This window comes from Pseudonaja textilis, chromosome 9 (assembly GCF_049901715.1).
Source record: "Pseudonaja textilis isolate UNSWEBS1 chromosome 9, rPseTex1.2, whole genome shotgun sequence".
Classification (NCBI taxonomy): Eukaryota; Metazoa; Chordata; class Lepidosauria; order Squamata; family Elapidae; genus Pseudonaja; species Pseudonaja textilis.
In genome coordinates, this window is record NC_141998.1 from 14381001 (window position 1) to 14399202 (window position 18202).

The window sequence follows — 18202 nt, forward strand, 5'->3', positions numbered from 1 at the left end:
CCTTGTCATCTTAGACGACAGGATGTTTGGGGTGGTCCTGTCCCCTGCCAGGATCCCTAGCAGCAGCTTGTGGTTGGTGACGATAGAAAAGGTCCTACCGTAGAGGTACTCGTGGAATTTTTTGACACCGGAGATGACTGCTAGGGCCTCCTTGTCTAGCTGGCTGTAGTTTCTCTCTGGCTTGGATAATGTTCTTGAGAAGAAGGTGATGGGTGCCTCCTTTCCGTCTGGTAGCGTTTGGCTGAGGATGGCCCCGATGCCAAAAGGCAATGCGTTGCATGTCACGGTTAGCAGTAGGGTCTTGCTATACTGAATGAGAACTGCGTCCCTGGTTAGTGGTTCCTTTGTGCATTTGAAAGCGTTTTCCTCCCGCTTCCCCCAGGTCCAAATGGCTGTTTTATCCAACAGTCTATGCAAAGGTTCTGCCACGGTCACCTTACGGGAGAGGAAAACATTGTAAAAGTTAATCAGTCCTAGAAAGGCTTGCAGTTCAGTTTTGTTTCTTGATCTAGGGGCTTCCTTAATGGCTCGGAGTTTTTTGTCAGTGGGGTGGATTCCGTGCTTGTCAAGGAGGTAGCCCAGCATTTTTCTTTTTTGACTTTTAGCCCAGAGTCTTTGAATTTTTGTAGTACCTCCCTCAGGCGGCTTTCCAGTTGGGTTTTATCAGTAGCCGCCACTAGCACATCATCAAAGTAGGGCATCACCCCCTTGATCCCCTGAAGCAGGCTTTCCATTAAGCTCTGGAAAACCCCCGGTGCCATGCTGACTCCGAATTGGAGTCTATTACATTTGAAGGCCCCTCGGTGGGTTACAATAGTTTGTGCCGCCGCCGTTTCAGCATCGACCGGCAGTTGCTGGTACGCTTGAGCCAGGTCGAGCTTTGCGAAGACCCAGCCTCCCCCCAGTGAGTGCAGGAGGTGCTGTACTACTGGGACGGGGTAGGCGCTCTGCTGCAGCGCGTGATCGTAGTCACCACAGATGCTTATGGACCCGTCTGGTTTGATCGAGGTGACTATGGGCGTCTCCCACCGAGCATGGTCAATTGGCTCTAGAACCCCTTGCATGATGAGCTTGTCCAATTGCTCATCGATCTTGGGTTTGAGTGCGAATGGCACTCGCCGCGGTTTGAGGCGGATTGGGGCAATGCTAGGGTCTAGATTGAAGGAGATTAGGGACCCCCGGTACTTGCCTAGGTTGCCGTCAAAGTCTTCTCGGAAGTCCCTTGCGAGCGCTGCTTCCCAGTCGGCCTCGGTGACGTGGTTGATGCCCATCTCCTCGATGCCTAGTGGCACAAACCACTGTAGTCCCAGCAAGCTCGGGCGGTCTCTGTCCACGATGGTGAGTGGAAGCACCTCAGTCCGTCCCTTGAAGGTGATCTTGAAATGGCCGATTCCGACTACAGGGATGCGGTTTCCCTGATAGTCCTTCAGGATTAGTTTTTGGCTCTGCAGCTCGCGTCAGTGGAGGGTAGGCACCAGGCGCTTGATAGTGCACCAGGAGACCATGGAGAGATAGGACCCGGAATCCACCTCCATCTCACATGGTTGATACTCAATGCCTACCTCCACATACACCTTCCGGGTGTCGATGGTCGAGGAGTAACCGATGACGACCATCTGATGTGTCTCCTCTCTTGGCTGTGCCTCGCTGAGCCGCCTGCTCCGGCTGTCTCGGCTTTAACGACTCTCGGCATGGCGGTCCTTGGTTCTTGGGGGGTGCCGTCTCATCGTGTGGGCTGCCGGCTTGACGCCGGGGGCTGTAGTTCCGCTTGTTCCGGCACACCTTGGCGATGTGCCCCCACTTGTCACAATGCCGGCAGATGGCATCCAGGAAATGGCATTCTGAGCGGGGGTGATCGCCTCCACAGATGGCACACTGGAACCTCGACTTACGTCCGCTTAGTTCCCATTGCTCGCATGCTGCCTGGAGTTGGTGGATTTCTTCTTCCTCGTCCTCGGTGTCGGAGAGGGAGTTGATGCTGCCATGGTGGGTGGAAGTGGTCACCTGGTGGCTGGTTTCCACGTGCTTCTCTGAGGCCAGGGTTGTCTCGATGGCCGCTGGCTGGTCCGCCATGTTTGCCTGCCGCATCCGCGCCAACGACTTTCGGGTTGCCTCGGCTGCCATTACCTCGGCGATGGTGTCGGCGAGGGAGATGTCACCCTTGGCCATCAGCCTGCTCTGTAGGACGGGGTCCCTGAGTCCTAGGACGACTCGGTCTCACAGGGCCTCGTCCATGTTGGTGAACCCGCACAGACCCCCGAGGTCCCTCAGCGCCGCCACGAAATCGCTGATGCTCTCATTCTCGTGCTGGTCCCGTCGGTAGAAATCGTGCCTTCGGATGAGGGTAGACACGGCAGGGGCGTAGTAGTTTCTTAGTATGGGTTCGAGGTCGGCCCAGTCCATCTCTTTTATGTCGGCGGGCTTAGCTAGGGCTTTGGCCATCTTGAAGACCGCGGGCCCGCAGTGTGTTAAGAACATGGCCCTTTTTTTCTGCCCGTTGGCATCCTTGAGGTTGCTGTATTCCAGAAACATCTGGAACCGGTCGGTGTAGGATTCCCAATCCTCAGCAGCCGGGTTGAAGGGTGCGGGTGGCGAGGTACTGCCGACCATTCTGTGGGTTATGTTGCGCTGCTCGCCACGTGCTCGGTTGGTCTCTTGTCTCACGATCCCACCCTTGTTGCCAGTGTTAGATTGGGTAGATCGGTTCTCAGGAAGACGTGAGACCCACAGTGAACATTCAGCTCTTTATTGTGTTTAGATCAGTACAAAAACCTTGGAGCCGCGGCAGCCCTTCATATAGGGCTGCTTGCGGCTCGCCGGCCAATGACGGGCATTCAAATTCCCCACGATCGGTTTGGCCAATCGCAGGCGATTCATTGAGACCCAATCACGACCGGTCAGTCGGCCAATCGGGTTAGGGTCCGTGTGGACCAATCGGTTTGCAGGATTTCAAGAATGTTAATATAGAACACTTCTGATTAAAATGTGGCTTTTTTCTTTGCTTGAGACAAACTTTTCCTTAATATATTGACCCATATTGTTTGTTTCAGCCAAGTTGTGCTTGTTTTGCAAAGTTTCGTCTGATTCTTTCCATGTCCTGATTTGTAGGGCATTTTGTTGAACTGGACAAAAGGCTTCAAAGCATCTGGAGCTGAAGGGAACAACATTGTGGAGCTTTTGAGAGATGCTATCAAGCGAAGAGGGGTGAGAGGAATAATTTGGTAATGTTTGATGCCTGGCTTCTTTTCAGCTAATTCTCAGGGTCAAGAAAAGCAGCCTTCTAACACATTGGGCAACTTACTCATTGAGCATAACCCTGTCTACTTGCTCTCTAAATACTGTGAGACTAAAATAAGATGTTTTGATAAGGAACTGCAGAAAAATGTGGGAGAAGGGAGCCATAGAAATGACTGAACCTGTCCTTTATTCCCTAAGCTTAAGACCACATTTTTCAGGCACTGTCATGTAAGATGAAGAACTAGATGGACACAACGTTGTGCTTTGCTTTTAGCAGATAGAATATTTAGGGTTTTCCTACACCAAACACCAGGCATAAGACTGTTACCTTGCTATTTATAAAGATTTTTAAATTGGAAATGTCAAGGGTTAAACTTCCAGCATTATATGTGAAGGAACAAGATCTTAAAAACATGGCAGTGTCTACAGAGAGATCTGAAATGAATTAATTATCTATGATACCAAATGAGGGACCCTAGGAACAAAGGAGAACAATTTAGATAGAAGTAATCTTTTTTGAGAGACTGGAGGTAGGGCCCACCTCTTGATTATGTTACTTTCTGATTAGTTTCAGTTCCCTATAGGTACAGAACAATCCAGATGCATGACATCTCCTAGACAATAAGAGAAAGGGATAGATCTCTTCTCCAAGGAATTTATAGCCTATTCTTCAACATAAAGGAGGTGGGAGGAAAGGGAGGGGAAATAGGAAGGTTAGGTATTTTTTTTCCCTCTTCCATGATTCCAGATTTGCAAGAATGCTTATAGAATGGCCACCTTCAAACCCAATGACACATAACAAAAGGAACATAGCATTTATTTTGTGGTGTGGTGTGACAACTCTTCTTTTGGTTTTGTGCAGAATGTTAGGAAAATCCCAGAGAAATTTACCTTAATCTCTAGCCAACTTCAGAGACAACAACCTCCTACCTCCATCCTTGGAGTTATCTGATGGTATCTTTCTGAGAAGGTGGTCATTCTACATGTGTTATTTCTTGAGATGTCCTTCTAGAAAGATAACAATGCTTTTTTAAACCCACTGCAGGATTTTGAGATGGATGTCGTTGCAATGGTCAATGACACAGTAGCAACAATGATCTCCTGCTATTATGAGGATCACAGATGTGAAGTTGGCATGATTGTGGGTAAGTGGACCTACCATGTTCATATACTTCCCCCAGGCAAAACCATTGTAATCTGAACAACTCCTTCTTGCTGATTCAAACAGAACCCAGTCTTACAGGGAGGCTGCCTTAAACCTTCCTAGCTTGATATTATCCTGGTGGCCTCCACTGGTCTTAGTCAATATGGCCATAAAATGTGTCAATTGGAAATTAAGGGAATTATAGCTAAATATGTTTGGAAAACAGCACATCCAGCCAGTGATGTGATTTGTTGAACTAATAGTTCACCAACAAATTCTGACCGCAGATGTTTATATGGATATTGTAGAAAACCATGGACATTGCCATTTTGGATTATGGCCTTTCCCCAGAGCTATAGCTTCTAAAAAGCTGGGTGGTGGGATGGAATGTTGTCCAGATTCCAGAGGACCAAAAGACATCACAGTTTAGATAGTTTGTGTGGGAGAAAGAGGGTGAAGATGTCTCCTTCCTAATAGTTTCCAAAGCATATATTTTACAGTGCTTTAGTTTGCTTTAGTTTGTCAAACTGCTTTAGCTTTAGATTTCTGTCTATAGGTGAGGAACAGTGAAGGAAATTGCTTGGAAGAATCTCAACGGAACTGTCTTGGGTTTTGGAGCCTGATAGCACAATTAGTACATCTTTGCAAATAGCTCCACCCCCATTTGCTCGAGCACTGATATATGTTTAACATTCCTTGATGTTCCTGTCGGATTTTTGAAAGAACACAATGGGAACAGAATGAACAGGCTTTTTCCTGTAATGGGCAGGTGCTAAAGAACTACAAAGTGAGGCAAGGTTTATCCATTTATCTGACGATGAGTAATGCTATTTGCAGTACAGAGAGTTGGTTGCCTGGAAATTTGTGTTTTGGGTTGCTTCCCCCCACCCTTTTGCTGAGGTGCTCAATATGGCCAAATTCTTATGTGACTATTATTATGATATGAGTATTCTGGAAACAGCTGTTATATATCAAGTGGACGTTGCCAAGCAGTACTTTTTTACCAGCACCCGAGGTCTTTCTGACATTCTAAATATATATTAGTTGCAGCAACCACAGTAATGACTCTGCTTCACTTGATTAAATGCTAACTAAGAGACTTGCAGGTGTTTTACAACACAGGAGTCAGAAGCACTCTGCACAATCTCCTTCTGCAAAGTTGTAAATTCTACATTGTTGTCAGTATGGAGAGTCCTTGACTTAAGTCTAGTCATTTAGCCACCATTCAATGTTCCAACAGATGTCCCCCAGGCTACTTACAATCCAGATTTGAAGTTCTGATGTCTGCTCACACACACACCCTGCCAGTTATACAATTACATTTTGGGTGCTTGGCAACCAGCCCACATTTGTGGCTGTTTGCAGCATCACATGAATAAGATTTATGACTTTTTTTTGCAGGAAACCAGCATTTATTTCCAATTTCTAACAAAAACAAACAAAAAACAAAAAACCCATACCCATTGTGAAAAATGGATTTGTCTAATGATTGCAGTATTTGCTTTCCAAGCATTGCATTTGCTTAATGATCATGCAAAAAAGTTGTGAAATTGAGTGTGATCACATGGTGATCTACATAACAACCAGCATGATGTACAACTATAATTACGGTCCTAAATAGAGGACTACATATATGTGTGTTGCATAATTTTCATAATGTAATTCTGTTACCTTTAATGAAAAGACGTACTAAGGGTGACATGATAACAGTGTTCCAATATCTAAGGAATTGCCAGAAAGAAGAGCGGTTCAACCTATTTTCCAAAGCACCTGAGGGCAGGACACAAAGCAATGGATGGAAACTAATCAAGGAGAAAAGTAACTAGAACTAAGGAAAAATTTCCTGATAGTTAGAACAATTTATCAGAAATTGTGAAATTGTGGGTGCTCCAACACTGAAGGTTTTTAAGAAGATGTTGGACAACTATTTCTCTGAAATGTTATAGGGTTTCCTGTCTGAGCAGGGGGGTAGACTAGAAGACCTCCAAGGTCCCTTCCACCTCTGTTATTCTGTTACTCTGTTATCAACATTAGCCTTTATATGTTCCTGAGATTAGTTGGACCTGGAGTAAAATGTCAGCTTCCAAAAATCTTCAACATAATAGACATGTCAAGGGTCTCCCAATGATACTTGGACTACCGTTGACTGGGAAAATCTCTTTGCCTCTCCTTCTCTTAGGCACAGGCTGCAATGCTTGCTACATGGAGGAGATGGAGAATGTGGAACTGGTAGAAGGCAATGAGGGACGAATGTGTGTGAACACTGAATGGGGGGCTTTCGGAGAGTCAGGAGAATTGGACGAATTCCTCTTGGAGTACGATCGTGTGGTGGATGAAACCTCATTTAACCCCGGTCAGCAGCTGTAAGGAATATGGCAGATATAGTTAACCTAATTGTTTATTCTTCTCTGATGTACTGGGGAACAGGAACAAAGCACTGAAGCTGGCTTGAAAGCTGTGGTCTCACCATAACATCTAGGCACAAGTCTGAGTTTGGGAGAAGGCAATTCCTTGTGCTATCAATCCTCTGCATGGTGCTAATTTTAAGATCAATGTTTCTCAACCTTAGCAACTTTAAGATGGGTGGTCTTTAAGTCCCAGAATTCTGGAGGTTGAAGTCCAAGTTGAAGTTTGAATCATGGAGATCCATTGAAAATTGACAAGGTTGAGAAACACCTTGGCAATTTTTGAGAGAGTAACATCTGCTGTGCTTTTCTAAGCTTAAAGTAAAGGTGGGCAATCTTAACTCTTGAAAATTACTTTGTTAGAAGTAATCTGTTAGGGTTCATGTGCAGTGGGCATAATCCAGAGATAAGTGGGAACCCTTGTTTGTTTGTTTCTTCTTCTTCCTTCTTTCTCTCTCTCTCTCTCTCTCTCTCTCTCTCTCTCTCTCTTTCTTTCTTTCTTTCTTTCTTTCTTTCTTTCTTTCTTCCCTTTCTTCCCTTTCTTTTTCTTTTCCTTTCTTCCCTTTCTTTTTCTTTTCCTTTCTCTTCCTTCTTTTTCTTCCTTTCTTTCTTCTTTCTCTTTCCTTCCTTTCTTTCTTTCTTTCTTCCCTTTTTTTCTTTCTTTCTTTCTTTTCTTTCTTTCTGCCAGCCCTCACTTCTTCTTCCTCTTTTCTTTTATCCAACATCCAATTTTTCTCTCTCCCAAACAGCAGATTGCCAGGGAAGAAACAGAGAGCACTTACCAAAATCTGGACTGATTATGTGCACATTTTAATAAGTACTAGAATCACATGACATTCTTTGGGCTATATGTAGTCCATACTTTCTGTAGAGTAGCTTTGGCTAATCTGGCCACTTTAAGATGTGCTGGGTTTGGAGCTCTAAGATATTGGGACAAAAAGGGTTATGATATAAAGAAAATGCCCCAGAATAGAGTTTTTTAAATTGGCATGTCTAAGCTTGTTGGTGTTATGTTGGTAACTTCTAGATGTGGGAACTTCAACTCCCAGAATTCTCAGTAAAGGCCATGTTGGCTGAGATTTTGAGAGTTGACATCCACACATCAGGAGGATGTTCAAGTTGAGTAAAGCTGCTTTAGAATAGAAGTAATAACATTCATAGTTTCCTTTCTTGGCCTCATAGTTAAAAGCAGGACTTGCAAAAAAAATTAGAAAGAAACCCTTCTAATACTGAAAATATCATAGACCTGAGATTTAAACTGGCACAAATGACCTGTGCACACACTGGTTACTGGAAAAAAGAAGTCAAGTTAAGCAAAGAGGGAAAGTGGTTGTTTTTCCTTCGTTCAGAGAAAACAACCCCTGTTGTTAGGCAATCAGTCTTCCTACATGAGTGGATTTTGTTCAAACAAACTCAAGTGATTTCATCTGACACACTAACACACTTAACCTTCCTATTTATATATATATATATATATATATATATATATATATATATATATATATATATATATATATATATATATATATATTGATCTCCATGCCTTGTGGGTGTTGCACAGAGTTTTTCCTGTGTGTGAACCAACTGTACCTTCCTTTTTCCAGATTTGAGAAGATCATAGGGGGGAAGTACATAGGAGAGATTGTACGACTGGTGCTGCTAAAACTGGTCAATGAAAACCTGCTCTTCAATGGAGATGCTTCAGAAAAGCTGAAGACCAGGGGATCGTTTGAAAGTCGTTTTATCTCTCAAATTGAAAGGTAGTCAATATTGTACAAAGTTTACTTGGGGCACTTTGGAATCATCAGGAGAGGCTATTGGTTGCTCTTCTAATAGTTCTTAGTGAAAATAAGAGGGAAGGTTGTTTTGATGACACAAGCAGGTTTTTGAACACCCTGGAAAAAAATATTGCAATGCAGACTGGTGATTCCTCCTCTTACCACTTAACAATATATCAGGCATTTTAGTCCTTTGTTATTTAGAATTTTATCCATTCTTCTGCAGTAGTTTTATTCTGTTTTAGCTTTATGTTTCATCATCATAATAATAATTTGGTTTTCAAAAAAGAAGGTGCTGATTTGCAAAAAGAAAAATCAATGTGCACTATAAACTCTATACTAGGGGATGAATTTAAAGTACCATAGGCTCTTCTAAAGTGGCTGAAATCTATCTGTCCGGGACAGTGGTGGGATTCAATTTTTTTTACTACCAGTTCTGTGGGCGTGGCCTGGTAGGTGTGGTATGGCCTGGTGGGTGTGGCCCTGGTGGGCATGGCAGGGGAAGGATACTGCAAAATCTCCCATTTCTACCCCACTCCAGAGGAAGGATACTGCAAAATCCCATTCCCTCCCCACGCCACCAACCTGCTTTCCGGCTCCTTCTCTTGTGCAGGGCAACAAAAGAAGACCCAGCCAATGAGCTGGGACTCGGGAGGCAGAGAATAGATGGGGACGGGACAAATCAGGTGGTATTACAAACTACTCAAAATTTCTGCTACCAGTTCTCCAAACTACTCAAAATTTCCACTACCGGTTCTCCAGAACTGCTCAGAACCTGCTGAATACCATCTCTGGTCTGGGAGTATAAAAATTCCAACAGAGTCTCATCCTTATCAATTTTCTTCTGCAAATATTATAAACTCTTCTGTTAATCAGCCATGATGAACAACAAGTCAAAATTATCTGCCATTTTCTAATTCAGATTTTCCATTGAGGCTTGACAGATTTTCACTGAACCATTCATGAAATTTTCATGATGTGGATGGTTATATATGACCATCAGTTCCATGGTTGAGAAGGAAGAGAGTTTTTTTTTATTCATGCAGCAATAGATTTTCTGCTTTCGAAGGGAATACTGGGCTACCTTCAGTATAGATTACTCAAAAAAAGGAGGGGGGGGAGGAATGCCAATCATAGATTTCCCCTGGAAATTGTCAGGCAGTAGGTTAGATTAGAAAGCCAAAAAACGTTCAGTCAGAAAGCAATGACAAGCCACCAGCTTAATGCTATCAAGAAAGTTACATGAATGTATCCATAAAGTCATTTCTGACCATGACTCAGAGGAAATTTTACTTTTAGAGGGATGCAAAACAATCTCAGACCAGAATACTTCATCCTCATGTTGTCCTATTTCACGATTCCACAATGGCCATTCCAGTTATGCTGGAAACAGGCCAACCCTCACATAGATTGTTCCAACCTTGAACCTTTTGCACAGCTGTATTTACAATCATCACCTAACCATTCTGCTTTTCTCTAGATTCTCGGTACAGTCTTGCTTCCTATTCCCCTACACTCTACAACTGGGGTTGCCTCTCTTACTGGCCTTGCTGTATCCATCTGATAGACATGATTCAGAAAAGCTTTTCTTAGAATAAAATTAACTTGTCATTCTGCTGCCCTGAGTTTTATATTTCCATTTTGCTTCCAGTGATGCCGGTGACTGCAAGCAGATTTACAACATTCTAACCTCTTTTGAGCTGTTGCCCTCTGCAATGGACTGTGACATTGTCCGGATGGTCTGTGAGAGTGTCTCCACACGGGCTGCCCAGATGTGCTCAGCTGGGCTGGCTGGAGTCATCAATCGCATGAGGGACAGCAGGAACGAGGAGAGGCTGAACATTACAGTGGGTGTTGATGGCTCAGTTTATAAGCACCACCCCAGGTGAAGCCTTGACACAACAGCCTTCTTTTCCTTTTTTAAAAATATAATTTTCATTTTATTTATTTATTTTTATTACACAAAATTTAAAGTTCATTAATTTTTCTTTTCTCTGGTTTGTTCTTGCATGCTTCTAATGATGTCAGAGTCACTCAGATCAATTATAACAAGTGTACATCCTCTGTAGTACTTCCCACAAGCTGTTCCCAGTTCAGAATTGTTGCCACTGAAGCGATGGACACCAGTTTTGACCAACATAGCATAGTACTCAATTTCTGATTTTCTCAAAGCAGGACAGTTATTGGCTAGGGTAATCAAGTTGGCTTTGCCCTGCTGAATCATTTTCAGAGTTTGTTTATAGCCAACTACATATTTACCACTTTTCTGAAGCTGAAGCCTATGGACTCTAAAAAAATATTTTTTATTGAAGAAACAAAATGAAAACAATGGAAATGGAAAGAAAGGAAAGATTGTAAAGAAGTAGCTTCCAATCTTTTTGACAGCATTTATATTTTACCCTATCTCTCTAAGATAACATCATAATTTCCTTCTTGCTAAGCTACTCTTTCTAATCTTCAGGCTCATAAATCCCAAATTCATTTCTCTCTTTTTTTTCAGCAAAAATCCATAAGGAGTTTCCAATAAATGTTGTTGTTGCTCTGTCTCTAATGAACAAATTAATTTTGTTATCTCTTCTAGTTCTGTTATCTTCACCAACGATTCCTCAGTTGTCAATATTTCAAAATGTTTCATTTTTTTAAAACAAATTTTATTTCAGTTTTCCACATTTTAAAAAGTCTCTTTTTAGTGAAGAAGCATGATTACAGGATCATCTTTACATACAAATATGACCATAGTTACGTATACAATTTTTATATTCAACTTCATATCCTAACAATGCTTTTATACATTTTCTACTTTATTATATTATTCCAAATGCTTGCCTCGTTATTTAATTCACCAATATTTCTCATATTTCATAGTTATTATACTTCAATACTTTTAACTGTCATATTTGCATATTTCATCACATATTCTTATAACATCCATTCATAAAATCTAATTTAATACAATCATTCTATAAAATTAGTTTCCCCCTTAAATTACCAATTTTAAGTGTGCCACCTTGTTCTGTCTTTAGACAGCTGGCTGAATATAAAGACAGACAGACAACTCTACAAAGGCTTCTATACAAAGTTTCTTTATTGCGTCACCAGGCATCCTCAAATATAACTCATGGTTATGTCGAGATCCATCTAATGTCCAATTCTTTGCATAGCTGACTTCATAGTGTAAAAGAATAGTGATCTTTCATCCCATAACCAAGGAGCAAGGGGTTGAGGCACCAGCACGCTGCTGGGGTCCAGGCAAGAGTGAAGGAACCTCCCCCAACCTAACCAAGGGTCAATTCAGTGACCAATCAGGATTACAGATATGACCACATGACATGAACTACATTTCCCAAGATGCATTAACTACATTTACCATGAGGCGTTCCCTTAAGGGGACAGCTTCCAATTCTAACTTAACTATCTCAATTCCCATTACCTATATACTGTCTGGACAGCACACACCTCTAAAGTTTACATATTCACTAATTATCTCCCCTTTTAATCCCAATAAACATTTAACTTTTATTACCTAAAAATTGAAATTAATAATCCTTTTAAAACTACATAGCAAATATAAATTAGATTCTGCATGGTTTTTTCCCTTCTTAAATTCATAAAAATTATTTACAATTTCAAACTAAAGAAAACATATTAATCTATTCATTTAACCCTAAACTCTGATATTAATTCCATTCCAGCTCTCTTCCTATATCATTTCAATTATTTTAATACACATATTCCATTAATTATTCTATTCATCTTTATATCATTTAACAAAAAAAAGCTACTTTCCAGAACTAAAAAAAATTACTCCATTACAACCCCCCTCATATTTCATTTCAATTATTTCAATATATTTAGTAAACATCTTCCATTAATTATTACATTCATCTCTATACATATAAGAAAAGAGCTTACATTCCAATACCAAAGAATATCAGTTCTATTTTCCATCTTAATAATCTATATATCCCTATTTCCCACAATATTCATAACTTTAAGTATATTTAAAGTACGACTCCTGATCTTGCAGAATCCCCTTTTAAGATATTAATTAGCCATTGTCTTTATGCCTTCTAAATAAACAATTCCTTTTCATTTTTTACAATTCCCATATTTCTTTGTTTCCAAATCCTGCTTCTTATCCCTTCTTTTCCCTTTCATTTTTCCCTTTATTCTGCCACTCCAGTTTTTATCCCCCTCCCTCTTTATAGCTTCCTTCCACTCTTCAATTTTCTGCTGTTTCTGTTTACCTTTTTTAATTTTACAAATATTCCCTTTTTTATTTAACTTCTTACATCTCATATTTTTATTTCCCATTCTTCTTCTCCTTCTTTTCAGAGTTCTTTGTTCCCGATGATAGTTCTGTAGTCAGCTACACCTCATCTTCCATCTTTTGTCTTTGTTGTCTTTATTGTTCATATTCTAAGATCACATTTTCCAAAAATTTTGAAGTATAACCCAATGATTCACCTCATTCTTGTAATATTTCTTTCATGTTTCTGAGTTCCATTTTTAATTCCAGAAGAGATATCGCCATTTTACATGTTTTTGTCTAATAATTTAATCTAAATAGTGTCTATGAGGTTAGTTTCCAACAGTCAACTAGAAAAAAATGTCTAGGATCCCAGGTGAAGGTATTATGATAGGATTTTGGTGTCTCAGAGGACTGGACAAAATATTTGATCCCTCAAGCAAAACAGCATCCTAACAATCTAAACTATCTCTTGAGGGACCAAAACACTAGACCAATAGTTCTCAACCGATGATTCATGGACCCCTGAGGGGGCTGTGATGTCATCACAGGGGTCTACAAAGGCTTGAAAAAAAGTTGTGATTTAAATCTTGAGTTAAGTCTTGGGCATCCAGGGTCATGGTCCATGGCCACAAAAGGTAAACAGGGTCCATGGTGAAGAGAATGTTGAGAACCTTTTCGAGTAAATGCAAACTTTTGAATATGTGTTACAATCTGATTTTCCCATTGTTTCTTAGAATCTGGCATCCTCTGCATATCAAATACATAATTGTGTATGTGTGTTAGTGCATTCATGACTTTTTAAATATTGTCCATGTTGCAAATCCATGGGCTGTCCATGGGAATGAGAAGAGTTACAGCTGAAAAGCCATAGGTGGACAAAAGATTAGAGGTGTTTTCATGCATAATATTTAGTTTGGCCCTTATTCAGCCAGGTTGAAAAAACTGCTGCCAAAGACATTCAGTTTGCTCCAAAACAGCTCCATATTGTGACAACAGCAGACTTCAGAGTACCAGGCAGGATATCAGAAACAATAACTGGAAGACGAAACACCTCACTTCCATGTTTCAAGCTCATTGTTGAGGCTTAACCCAACAAATTGGACTCTTGAATGCCACAAAGGGCCTGTCTACATGTCTAGGCTGCTTTCAACACAACCTGCTTCATCCTGGATAAAATGAAACCTGAAATATGGGGTGGATAGGAGGGATCCATTTTAAGAAGTGGGAGGCTTACCAGTTCATGTTGTTCAGAGTTCTGCAGATCTCGCAGAGTGCTGTTCAATTTATACTCCAGAGTTTCCTGAAACCCAAACAATTTAACCAGGTTTGGTTTTATAAACAAGGTCACCATGTTGTGTTAATATAGCTGTAGAGTTGCAACATTGATGTCTGCATGGAAGGGCTCTGAAAACCCTGCCTGTGCAAGAGATTTCTTCTCAAGTTTGGAGAAGACTAATTCAAGAGGGTGATTCTGAAAACACTTACTCTTCCTTTCTCCTCCTTCTCTTCCTGTTTTTCTTCTGTTCACAGTTTCAAAAAGCGTTTCCATGCATCAGTCAGGCAACTCACTCCGGGCTGTGACATCTCCTTCCTGCAGTCAGAAGAAGGCAGTGGCCGAGGAGCCGCTCTCATTTCTGCTGTAGCATACAAAATGGCTTGCATGATTGGCCAATGAGATGGACCATGGAAGGAAGGCTATCTTCAAGGAAAGCATCTCTTCTTTTCAGTGACCCAGGATGTGTTGTTTGGGGTGTGCCAGGAGCAGGACCAGTAGGAGGAAATTTTTCCTGGGGAGTAGAATGATCACTGGACAGCTGGATGATGGCTGGATCAACATTGGGTTCCTCCTAATGTCTATTTGTAGAGAATGCAATTATTCTTTCAAACTTCAACTTTTCCTTTTTCTTCAAAATCTCCTATAATGCATGAGGGTGGGAGGGGGATATGGGTTAGAGTTTAACTAATGAATTGAGGGGTGTTCAATTTATGTATTAAAACAATTCATGTAATTCTATGGTGGTGTTAAGTGAACAGGGAGGAAGTTAATTTGTTGGGAGCAAATTTGCTCAACAAAAGATCTTGACCAATTGGTCAATAAGAAGAGTAACCCAAAAACTGTTTTCCCAGTGAAATGATTATTGGAGCCTTGTTTTATAGAATGCAGAGCATTGCACTTAGAAGATAGCAAAGGAAGGCACAGATACCAAGTCTAAAGTGTAGAATCATCCAAAATGTACTACTGGTTTCTTTAGAAAATTTGATTCTAAGGAGATTAAAACAAGGGTCCCTATCAACATATGGTGGCTAGATATGATCTCTATTTCAATGTTTCTAGGAAATGTTGGTGCTGATTTTCTTCCCCAGGTAGCTCTTAATTCTGTCTTAATGTAACTTGGGCTATATTATCTCCCCACTTGCTTTCAACCACAGCACAAAGATCCCCTGCCATAAGAACCTCTTTTTTTCCACTGGATTCACATGGCACTGCCTTCACTTTGTCCCTAACCCATTTGAGACTGACTTATTTGTGGTTAGCCACAAATATTTTATCCTGTCCCCTGACAGATGCCTTGAAGCTGCTCCTGCTAAAATCTGTTAGACTTTGCCAGCCTTGTCCTGGAGAGAACTCAGGGCGATGACTGGGATCAAAGACATTAGAATGGATCACAAATGAGAACAGCCAAACTCACATTCCTTATAGTTTTCTGCCAGCTCAAAGCAGGTGGAATTCAACTGATGAACAGAGAAAGGCCCTAAGTGAATGTATCAAATCTGAACTTGAGATACTGTCTCCAGAAATAGTACAAGCCAGATGTTTGAAGCTTCATTTGCTTTCATGACATTCCAGATCTAGGTCAAACGTGAATCCAGGAGTCCTGAGAACAAACAGATTATTCTCTATACCAACAATGACGTTAGAAGAGTGAGAGAGAGGCAGAGTGACAGGCTCATTAAGCATCTGTCTGAATCCAGGGGTTACATTTTCCCCTAGTGAATATGAATGTGGGCTTAGATAGGATTCACTTGTGTTGGGCTTTAACACCCAGATTTAATCTATTTGCAGTAGAGGTTAATTGCCCATAAAACATTAGACTACCACACTACCTATTGTTAACAAGCATTGGAGGAGTCTTGGCAGAGTATAAAAAGTCGGTGCTGGAGCCTTACATCCTTATCATTTCCTAATTTTCTTTTCTAGCTTTTATTTTTTTAGCTCTGGTTCTATTTTTAGAGACTGAGAAAAATAGAAACTGCAATACTTCCTCTAAAACCACAGATCCCAGACTGTCATTTGCTAACTATGAAACGGTTTTGCAATTTCCCTACATGGCTGAATTTGGGCTGAGCAATGATTTGTTGATATTCAAATAATGAGCCGATTAATGTGGAGTTGTAGTTAGGAAGAAATGCCAGTTAGTAAAGACAAGGATGATTTGTGTTGCAGTGGCTGAAATTGACAATTGGGTGAATGCTATAAAGATTCTAGTCCAGATGTACTTGAGATGAAATAAAGAAAGATTTATGGGTAGAGTAATGAAAAAAGTTGTGCGGAGATTCTGGAGCAATTTGTATGAAACACTGGGTAAGATGAAAAATGTACAGGCCCTTGTCATAAAATCAAAAAGATAAATCAGAAAGATAAATTGATGAGCAGGTCAGAAAATGACAAACAGACACATCTATTTCCTGGATGTTTAGAATACAAACATATTTACACAGTTTAGAAACACACATAATTCTGCTTTTTTAATGGAATATCTTGCCAATCTCCATATTCCCTATTGTGTTTTTGGTCATACAGTTGCTTGGCTTAGGCACGCTTGCTTTCTTATCACTGGCATAATATTGTTTATTTTCCTGTTTTATTTTACTTCTGAATCCTGCTACTTTTCCATAGTTTTGAAGGCCCTTTTATATTAAGTCACCTACATTAAAATAAATTAAAATATCGGTAAAAGTTATTCCTGTGTCATTCATTTTCCAATGATTATTCTATGCACTAAATTGGAATACAATACATAACTGCAGTATCTGTAAAGAAGTAGTATACAGAGAAATCCCAGGCAGGCAGGCAGATATGAAAGTCAGCCTTACTCTTTATTTATTTGTACAGGGTTTCAGAATGGTTATTAGAGTGGGGTATGAAACATTCAAATACACAAACAGTGATGAGAAACTTAGGGAATAATTTAATAACATTCACTTGTAGGGTATTTTTAAAAATATGAGCATATATAACCGTGGTGGCAAACCTAGGCCATGCATGCCAGAAGTATCACGCAGAGCCATCTCTCTGGGCACACCAGCTGTCGCCTGTTGCTCTTCCGGGTTCCAGCGGGAGCACGAGAATCCAGAAGAGCAGCTTCTGGCGCACATGCACATGCGGGCCAGCTGGTTTCGCACGTGCAGGAGCACCGGAAACCAGTTCCCCAGCATGCATGCCCATACTGGCCAGTTGGTCTTCACACGTGCATACATGTTAGCAGTGCTGGGATTCAAAATTTTTTACTACAGATTCTCTGGGCGTAATTTGGTGGGCATGGCATGGCTTGGTGGGCGCGGCAGGGGAAGGTTACCACAAAATCCCATTCCCTCCCTATCCCACTAACTTGCTTTCCAGCTCCGTTCTCCTGTGCAGGGCAACTGTCAGCTGGTACTCCATTCAAAATTCAAGAAAGAAATACTTAGACTCTTTTAATTAGAGAAAAGATGTCTTTTACTGGAAATGAAGTGGTAGTAACAAGAAGATTCTGAATCTGAGGAAATAGGCACGTAAATCACATATACAAAGTGATGGAAATATTCCCACCCCCAATAGTTCAAATGGTTCTTCCAATTAAGTTGTGAATATCATGTGGACATCTTCAGGTGGTGATGAAGTTTCTGTCCGTTGACCTTGGCATACTTTGATAAAGGTTTGCAGCTGCACAGAGAAAAGAAAGCTAAGCAAGAAATAGAAACCTAAGCAAGAATGCACTCTCCCCACTCCTCAGTTTATACAATGCTAAGTTTTACCACCTCCAGCTCGCTTCCCATACTTTTCCCCCCTCCTCCCCCCATTACTTATGGCAGCTGAAAGATGCAAAGCAGAAGTAGAAGATCTTGAAGGCTGACATTCAGCCCTCCTAGAAAAAAGACGTTAGTCCTATAAGAGAAAGAAATATAAAAGATACTAATTAATAATCAGGTACATAAAATGGACACATTTCTAGGGTTTATCAGGATATTTGGTACGAAAGGCTTTGATCAGCTTAGGGGCTCTAACATCTCTTTCGTTGACCCACTCAGCTTGGGAAGAAGGGAAGTGTTTCCAAGCAACCAAATATTCGAGCCGACCCCTCCATTTGCAAGAGTCCAAAATTTCTTTAACTTCAAAATGTTGTTC

At 41.0% G+C, this 18202-nt stretch overlaps 1 protein-coding gene across 2 annotated transcripts in view; it reads left to right on the plus strand.

The window, feature by feature from the left end:
• GCK (glucokinase) overlaps positions 1–16768 on the plus strand; it is a 45310-nt gene extending 28542 nt beyond the window's left edge. For both annotated transcript variants that reach the window (XM_087938971.1, XM_026718019.2), the window contains exons 5-10: positions 3109–3204; positions 4283–4382; positions 6561–6744; positions 8391–8546; positions 10216–10449; positions 14347–16768. In XM_087938971.1, the coding sequence (XP_087795097.1) occupies positions 3109–3204; positions 4283–4382; positions 6561–6744; positions 8391–8546; positions 10216–10449; positions 14347–14491 (915 nt within the window). In that variant the 3' untranslated portion in view covers positions 14492–16768. The remainder of the gene's footprint in view (positions 1–3108; positions 3205–4282; positions 4383–6560; positions 6745–8390; positions 8547–10215; positions 10450–14346) is intronic.
• The last annotated feature ends 1434 nt before the right edge of the window (positions 16769–18202 follow it).